Raw genomic sequence first — 9,624 nt, forward strand, 5'->3', positions numbered from 1 at the left:
ATGACAAAAGTTGCAAGAAGTATTTACAAAACTAAATCTACCACAAAGTAAATCATTAACAGGAGAAATGGGTGACAGAATCTTTACTTTTTGTAACAGCCTTGTTGAGCATAATGTCGCTCATTAGCCATGTTAACATGCATCTTAATAATCTCTGAATAATCCCTCTAATAGTTCAATCAGAATAGTTTAGTCTGATTGAGGCATTTCAGAATACAATATCTATCCGATTGATCGAGGTGGGTAACCCGGTAAATAATCCATTAAATAGGGGAATAATATCCGTGTAAACGCCTGTATCTGATTACATTCCCTATTGGAAAGTTTAAGTCCGTTCTGCATGTGCGTCGCGTCATAGTGAAAGATTATAACATCCAACATGGTGGAGCAGAAACTGATCTGCAGGGGAGACGAAGTTTATGCCCTGATTTTTAAAAGACGACGGTGGGACGGACGTCCAGCTTATGTGTTTCAGAGCACGACGTCTTCCTCTCGGCCTTCTTTAATAAGGACATGTGAAGGACGTTTTTCTGCGTCTCTCATCATTTTAAAGAAGTTAAAAACACAAGCACTGCTCACTGCTGCTCATCTCATTCTGACTGTGATGCTTGCTGTCATGGTAACATCTACTCTAAGTGGTTCTCTACGCATATACGTCATTTTGGATCTGATTACTTGTAATGTGACTGTAAAGGGAGATTTTCTATCAGATTGTTGAGTAGAGTGAGCCAGTGTTCTATCACAAAGCTCTGCTGAACCCTCCAAATAAAGCTTGATTTATAGCCCTCCTTACCAACTTATTATTACATCCTAAACATGTTAATCGATTTGTAGTTTAGGAAGATATATAAGAAGTTGGCTTGGTACCTTTCATCAGCAGAAGAAAGACAGGAGATATAGCTTTACATATTTCCTGAATTCTCTGCTGTTAACATTAAATTGAAATCAGTAATACACAGACAGAAAGTCATCAATTTCATCCAGTAAGTCACAAACAAACTGAACCTTATGCTCAAACCAAATTGGTTTAAAAGTTGATTTCTTGTTAAAAGTGATAAATCTGTTATTTCAGGGCAAAAATATAGAAAAACTAGTAATGCTCACCGTGCTGATAAAACCTAGACAGCTTCATTACCTGACCACTTTCTCCTGTTCATCCTATTAAAAAACATGACTGCAAAACACTAGAGGGCGCCGACATGCCATCAACTCCTCAATGAATGGAGTACTAACTGTGTGGAAACTTGCTTTAATTTTACAAAGTAGGAGGATGCCATTAAACTGGTATGTCTGATCCACTCATACCAGCACAACACACTCCTGACCACTGAAGTACAGGGTAAAAGGGGTCTAACAAAGTATCAGAGAAACAGATGGACTACAGTCTGTAACTGTAGAACTACAAAGTGCTCCTATATAGTAAGTGGAGCTGATAAAGTGGACAATGAGCGTAGAAACAAGGTGTCATAATGTTAGGCCTAATCGGTGTGTATAATAAATGCATGTTAAAAATATATGTTTTGGCCATTTGCATACATTACAAAAATATATTTGATAAGTATATTTGGAATATATGTAATTTTCCGTATGGGCCAGCAGCTGGGCTACACAGATCTTTCCATAGGACTGTGGAAATAAATGACCCAGCAAAATGACCCAGTAGACTCAACCCAGCATCTTTATTGAGAAAATTACCCAGCATTTTTTACAGTGCAGGTAACTTAAGCCTAGAATTGAAGATTGTCCGCCGGAAATGTCACTGACCTCTGGGTAAATCTGCCTTAAATCACTCGATTTCAAGAAAGGTTTCATAGCTTTGCTTAACCTTTATTGGTCTAGAGTTGTTACTGGCATTTAGCTATTCTAATTTAAAATGTAATTCGTATTTGCCTATTACATAAAAGATAAAAATTCAGGCCACTGGAGTGCCTTTGGTAATTCAGCATGTTGGGCTAAACCTAAAAATGACATTTTCTTTCTAAGTGTGAAATCCTGCTCTGTGAAGTAAAGCGCTCCTCCTGTTTTTGTTCAGGTGAGCCGATCCGTCCAATAGACCCTGCTGCGTGGGTGTCTCACACAGCGGCGATGACGGGGGCGTACCCTGTGTACGGTATGAGCCCTTCCATGAGCACCATCACCTCCACCAGTTCTTCCATCACCAGCTCCATTCCAGAGACCGAACGTAAGTGTTTACCCCCCTCCCCGCCCCACTCCACCCCACCACGCCCGCTTCCTGTCCGTCTGCTCAGGCTGCCATCAGCTGCCAATCCACTGTTTACTGTGTGTTTATTCCATGCCCTTAACAACTGATAGGAGTTATTGTGCTCCTGCAAGAATCTGCAAAAGAGCACAGCGAGAGATGGGAAGGTTACCGATTTTAATGCTGCATTCTTGTGTAAAACCCAGCAAAGATCATACTGTTACTCATTTTAATAACTGATAACTTGTTAAAAAGACGCCAGTGCTCCTCCAAGTGCAAAGCCGTGAAAAGCGATGGTAGTGAAACTGCAGTCTGAAAAAGTGAAACTGAAAAAGTTTAAAAGTTGGAAAACAGTAGAGATTGTAATCACTCGGGGAAGCCACGTCAAACCCTGAAAGAAACTGGACCCTCAGTCCCTCCCAGTGTAAACCCATCCACATGCCTGCTGCTGTCTTCACTCTCGGTGCCCTTAACTTTACAGGGTTCGAGGAGTTTCATCTGTCCATCCACAGTGACATGGCAACCATTGCCAAAGCAATGGCATCACCGGAGTCAGGGCTGGAGGTGCGGGACAGAATGTGGCTGAAGATCACCATCCCAAACGCCTTTATAGGTAACAACACAATTTCAAACTTCAGCTGGGAACTGTTTGAAGAAACGGACTCGCTCATGTGGTTCCTGACACTGTGTATAAGCATGGACAAAGGTATAGACAATGGGCTTCATTCACTGTTCATAAAGAGGAATTTCTTCATGAAATCCACTTTTATTGATTTGAGTTTTAATGAAGATTCAGTTTTCTTGTCTGGGATTTGTTCTTAGGTAAGAACAGAATCAACACACAATCAGAGCATAAAAGTGAGAACTGCACTTTAAGAACACTATGTCATAAATCTGACATAGACTTTTTCTTAGGACCTTCCTCAAGAACAGATTTCAGAAAAAACTTCGGAATATATTAGTGAATGAAAGCCAATGTTCAGGCTTTAAAATGGGCTTTTTTAGCTTTACAACGTACTTTATTCCATTTTTATAGATAACAGTGTGACAAACCTCAAAATCAAGTCTCTTACAGATTACTGAAAGGGACCTCGGTCCAAATGAAAACCATAACTACATCTCTCGGAAACATGCCTACTCACATCTTACAGCTGTGCCGCAATAGTCTCCAGTGGAATATCCCAGTTTTAAGACTAGGAATACCAACTTCAGATGATGTGTCTTGAAGGTAGGAGGAAGGTATGAAAAACTACAGCAGCTTTAGGATGGATATTTTGGGATGGGCTTTATTAATAGCGCACTTTGGCTTCTTTTCAATGGCAGAAAAAGATAATGCCATTTTGTGCTGAACAAAGATAGAATCTGTTTTCTTTATGATTTTGTTGGATGACTAAGGTAGGAGTCAAACTAAAGCTGGCTCTGTTTTAACTATTTATTAGCCTGTAGCTCAGTAGCTAGGCTAAAAGTCAGGATTGGTTGACACTACAACGATTCCACTGTAAATCCGACAGCGCTACCCACCACGCCACCGTGCCCACCCCGACAAACTACATATTAACTCTAATTTTTGGACTTTTTTCTGCATTTAAATATTTTATACTAATCCTAAAACCTAATTCTCTCTTCATATTGCATTACTTGTGTTACTGTTTGCTATCCGGTGTGGATCTGAGGAGGATGAGTTCTCCTTCTGAGTCTTGGTTCCTCTCAAGGTTTCTTCCTCTTGCACTGGGGCTCACAGGGGCTTGGATTCAGATTTTTCTGTAAAGCTGCTTTGAGACGACTGTTGTACAAAGCACTGTATAAATAAACTTGACTTAACTTTAACAACATTTAACTTTGAGGCAAGGCAGATGATTTTGGGAAGCAATCCAATCCAATCCAGCTTCCATTACTTCTTATCTACATTAGTCTTGCTAACTTCAGACACCAAACATGTCTTGGGTGATGGACTACATTTAGGGTAAGGGGGAAAATTGTGTGATGTCATTTATGTATATCAGTCTTAAAGGCTCAGCAACAAAATGAGCCTGTTTAATTATAAGGGATAAAGAGTGTTACTACTAGTTAAATAAAAATGAATTATGACTCATAAAATTGAACCACAGGACAAAAAATAAAAATACAAGAAAAATATAGTATATGAATCCTTTAGTGTTGATGAGTTTAAGGAACATTCTAGTAGTTGTACATAGAAACTCTACATTATTGTTATGTCAGTCCTCAGTCAGAGGTAAGTAAGTCCTCAGTAGTGTGCTGTGTCTCTGTATTCCTCCAGGTTCAGATGTGGTGGACTGGCTCTTTCATCATGTGGAAGGTTTCACTGACCGGCGAGAAGCACGCAAGTATGCGAGCAACTTACTGAAGGCTGGCTACATCCGCCATACTGTCAACAAAATCACATTCTCCGAGCAGTGCTACTATATCTTTGGAGATCTCTGTGGAAGTGAGTTTGTGTGTTTTTTCTTCTTTGTTTTGGTTTGATCTTCCCCCATTTTTCCACTGTTTTCAGCTTGATTTATTATTTTATCTCAGAGTTAACTTCCAATTTTCCAATTGTATACCCCTCCTTCCCTCTCTTTCTCAGACATGGCTAATCTCACCCTGCATGACCATGATGGTTCTAGTGGGACATCTGACCAGGACACTTTGGCCCCCCTGCCACACCCTGGTGCGGCCCCATGGCCCCTTGCCTTTCCCTACCAGTATCCCATCCCTCACCCGTACAATCCTCACCCACTGCACGAGCCCACTTATAGCTACACAGCTGGCGGAGGCAGTGCTGGCAGCCCACACAGTGAAGGTAAGAACAGACAGCATTGTTGGGCCTGTGGGCTGGTTAGAACCATAATGGTGACCATAAATGGACCAAATTTATATTTTATGCAGTATTGCATATGTTCGTCTTTTAAGCCCTACTGGAGTTGAGTTAGATTTACCCGAGGAAATGCGTGATTTTAGTTAAATATGACTGTTTTTGTTGAATGGATTGGTAGGATTTACAAGTCTGTTAAGAAGTAATTCTGTAGCAAATGATGTTCTAGAATTCATCAAGTTCGGAGCTTCTTCAGTAATAGTAATGCTGTTCAAATCAACCTCACAGTAATCTAATAACAAATCCTGGTAATAGAAAACAGCACTTTTGTTTTTGGCATGTGAGAGTTGAGGCTAGCTGGTAAAATGTACCTCTTGGCATAGTTTCGTCATCCTCATCCACAGTACTGATGTAAACTAAACAAATTGCCACCTTAGCTAGTAAATCAACCAGTTAACCAAATTCATTTGACTATCCAGTTCAGTTTCACTATCCACACCCAGGCATGATTACTGCCAAACCTGTTGAATTTAAACATCACATAAATTGAACCTGTCTGGAAAAAGCAGCTCGTGATGCCGCGTCCTAAAGAGATACAAATACAGATGCAGTACAGAGTCATTGAAATCTAACACTTGGAAATAGTTACAAAGCCATTGCTAAGGCGCTGGGACCCTGTGAACCACAGTGAGAGCCATTATCCACTAATGGAGAAAACCGGAAAACAGTGGTAAACCTTCTCAGGAGTGGCCAGCCTACTAAAATTTCACCAAGAGCACGACTCATCCAGGAGGTCACAAAAGAACTCAGATGAACATCTGAAGCACTGTAGGTCGCTACTGTAGCAGTTGGGTTATGTAGTTGGACAGTGATCCAAAACACACAAGCAAGCCCTCCTCTGAATGGCTCAAAGGACACAAAATTAAGTTTTTGTAGTGTCCGAATCAACTTAACTCCCTTTGAGATGCTGTGAATAAATCTTTATCTAAAATAAATGGAATGATTTAAGTGATTTAATTAAAAAGCTGCATGTTGTGTTTATTTGTCTTGTCTTTATCTTATATGAAAATTTGTTGAATGATCTGAAACATTTAAAAAGAAGCAATTGGAATAATAGAAGCAATTGGAAAGGGGTAAATACTTTTTCACAGCACTGTATCACTAAATGTAGACCAAAGTGAATTGTGAATCTTGTTACTAATCAATGGGTGGAGGAATAGTTGGTGAGCCTATTGCGAGCTAAACTTATGTCTTGACTGTTCAACGAATTGCAGCTAAAAATAACATATTTGTTTGTTCACATTCATCTCACTATTATTATTATTATTATTATTATTTCTCATTTTCATTTTGTTCGTTGTCCCCACTCACAGGTAGTCGCAGCAGTGGTTCAAACCGCAGTGGCACTAAAGCAGGCGCGCTGGAGACAAAGTCTGGCGGCAGTGGGAGTGAATCGGACAAAAGAGAGAAGGCCCCCAGTGAGCGCTCAGCGGCGCCCCCTAGCGAGCACAGCGTCCGCAGCATACACAGCGTCCGCAGCATCCAGTCACACGGCCAAAGCGTGGTTTACGGACCTCCGGGCCTTCCCCCACAGCCTCCCCCTGTAGCAGCCGCGCCTGGATCTCCTCCGGGCCGGGATTTAGCCTCAGTGCCCCCAGAACTCACAGCCTCACGCCAGTCCTTCCGCATGGCCATGGGAAACCCCAGCGAGTTCTTCGTAGATGTCATGTGATGAGCTTCACATGGACGCTGAGGGTTGACTTTGACAGCTGAATAGGAGGAGAGAGGCTTCTGCAGTGATATTGACCCATGTACGTGACAACGAGGGCAGTGTTAAGTGTCCCACGCATTATCCCTCCCGTGTACTTTCTTCAGTGAAGAATACTCGGCTAGATGGAGCACTCCCCCTTTAGAAGATCCCTCAGAGGCTGGCTCTGCAGGGATAGAGGGATGGGGGTCAGAGCGAGGTGAAAGCTTTTTGTTCCGTGTCCCTTTTTATGTACTTTTTCCAGCATTTGCAGACTTTTTTTTTTTCTCCCGCCAGTTTTCCTTAGCCTTGGTCAAAAAGCCCTTTATATCAAAAACTACTAAAAACAAGAGCAACAAATAGGACGAGGGAGAATGAAGGGAGGTGTTCTCTCTCACGGTGACTTGTCTTTTGCTTTTAAAGGATGAAGTGAAATCATTTCATAATGATTTAAAAATGAAAGCAAACACTATCATGAGAAAACTATAGACAATTGTTTTATATTTGTCTTTTTTTTTCTTTGTCAGTAGTTGTACGGAGAGTGGGAAGGAGAGGAGGGGCTACAAATCCTGTCTGTTGACTTCACTAAATTCGTAGTGACTCTTTTTAAATTGAGTTGAAAGAATATTAGCTTAAAAAATAAGACATTTCTTAATAAAACAAGGGTTTCAACTGTGGCTGCAACTATTTTCTCAGTATATTCTCAGTTCATTATGATTTTGATAAATCTGTTAATCAGAATGAGAATAATACCGTAAAATAATCAACATTAGTAGTAATATTGTTATACAGTATAAAGAGCTAGATCATATCTGTAAAAAAAAGAAAAAAAAAGACTTTTATGAAGGATACAGCAACAGATCTTATGCATTGATCTTGAAAACAGTATGAAAGATGCAGAAACAGTAAAGGAACTAATCATTTTACCTTAATACTAAATTATCACTGAGGTAATTTGTTTATTTTAGGCATGTACAGACAGTGACATGCAGTTTTGACTTTGGACTATAGTATCATGCTGAGCTTTTACATGGATGCAACTGAGAAAACAAATTAACTTGATTAAGGGGACAGTGAGCACACTTGCCTGGAGCGGTGGGCAGCCCTATCCGCAGCACATGGGGTTAGGTGCCTCGCTCAAGGACACCGGAGTCATGTACTGTCGGCTCAGGGGGGTCAAACCGGCGACTTTCCAGTCATAGGGCTGGATCTCTAACCTCCAGCCCATGACTGCCCCCAAATCGCCCAATATTTATGATGATCTTAAAGCTTCACTATTCACTCACATTCCTGGAAATCACGTCCTTCATCAAGTTTTTAGTTCTCTGGGAAAACTCTTTCTTAACGCACTCAGAATCATAAGATTTGTCCACTTGGGAAAGGGGTCCAAAGCACAACACATGCAAAATGCTCTTCCACACGCTGTCTGCAGTTACACAATATGACCAGAGAGTCCAAATCCCCAAAACCTAGATAGTGTAGCTTTAAAGTGGTGTTTCTGTATTTTTTTACTTTTTAATTTGTCCGTTATCTTTATTTTCTTAAATTAAGGTACCGTTAGATGAAAATTATAAGGATTGTCAAGCCAGTTATCAAGATTCAAGGTCAGCCATTAGTTATTATTAATGTTACTGATTTAATTAATTTGTTGTTGCAGCCCTATTTATAGCAGTTTCAGTGCTTTGGCCCCTAACTAAATAAGCTGATATGGAAAGCACACAAATTTAGTACCGTCCTGCACATCACCTCTATTTAATGATGACCATAACATGAAGTTTAATTTAACAGACAAGCTGTCAGGCTCATGCAGAAATTTGCGACACATGAATGAACAAATAAGGAAGAACGTCACCCTCGTCTCTCTCTCTCTCACTCTTCCCAAGCAATCCATCACTTACATATCTTCCTCTTGTTTTATCAATAACATTAACATTCTGTATTTTTACAGTCTAAAGTTTCTTTGTATTTCTGTAAACCTTCCATTATTTTTCCAAAATACATTTATCGCAAGTTTGTAATGATTAGAAACCGATACTGTGCAGTATCAAATGGTTCAATTTAATCATCACTGTACACTGTTTTATGCCAAAACAAATTGTTTTTATTTATAAACATAGTTTTATTGCCTAAGCTTTGAGTCCTTTGAATCTTTTTCATGAGTCGTCTCTTTTGAGATGAATTTGGCTTCTCTGAGAACTGCTTTCAGGTAAGTGGTAAGTGTGGATAAGATGGAAAAACTCCATCAGCTCCTTTTAACACGACATGTTATGATCTGTAATTTATACTTCTAACGCGATACCTTCAGGTTTTTGGTATATCATTTATTTTAAAGGGATATTCTGGCCTAAAACTTGCATGTAATATGTCATTTGTTGGGCAGCACAGCATCTCTCAGCTGTTATCGGTTTCACAGAATTCACAATTTAGTATTCATCAATATTCCCTCACTAAATGCTCAGCATGTGTTGGTAACCTCCCTCACCACAATGACAAAGAATATCCCAAAGTGCTACTGATGAATAATTACAGGCATTATCATTATAATAATGAGTAATTATAGACATACTCATTATTATTTTTCCACACTCTCCAAACCAAAGGTGGTCCCTATGGAAGTCCAGAGAGGCCATGAGGTGGTTATAATTCCGGAATTGTTATTTTGAGATAACAGGTTAATTATCTTGTGATTGCAAAATTGTTAAAGATTGTTATCTTAAAATAACAAACCAGCCATTATGGGTGTACTTTGTGTACTTCTGGTGCCGGTCCCAAGCCCGGATAAATGGTGAGGGTTGCGTCAGGAAGGGCATCCGGCATAAAACTTGTGCCAAAACTATCATGCAGATCACAAATACGATTGCC

General features: G+C 40.1%; 1 protein-coding gene across 2 annotated transcripts in view; it reads left to right on the forward strand.

The window, feature by feature from the left end:
* Positions 1-8,892, forward strand: part of LOC108433433 (segment polarity protein dishevelled homolog DVL-3) — a 73,296-nt gene extending 64,404 nt beyond the window's left edge. The window contains exons 11-15 of one of the 2 annotated variants that reach the window (XM_037540076.1): positions 2,033-2,110; positions 2,682-2,813; positions 4,479-4,646; positions 4,788-5,003; positions 6,389-8,892. In XM_037540076.1, coding sequence (XP_037395973.1) covers positions 2,033-2,110; positions 2,682-2,813; positions 4,479-4,646; positions 4,788-5,003; positions 6,389-6,747 — 953 coding nt within the window. In that variant the 3' untranslated portion in view covers positions 6,748-8,892. Of the gene's footprint in view, positions 1-2,032; positions 2,183-2,681; positions 2,814-4,478; positions 4,647-4,787; positions 5,004-6,388 lie in introns of both variants that reach the window. The other variant, XM_017707992.2, reaches the window with a different exon arrangement.
* Positions 8,893-9,624: the final 732 nt, after the last annotated feature.

Source organism: Pygocentrus nattereri, chromosome 7 (assembly GCF_015220715.1).
Source record: "Pygocentrus nattereri isolate fPygNat1 chromosome 7, fPygNat1.pri, whole genome shotgun sequence".
Classification (NCBI taxonomy): Eukaryota; Metazoa; Chordata; class Actinopteri; order Characiformes; family Serrasalmidae; genus Pygocentrus; species Pygocentrus nattereri.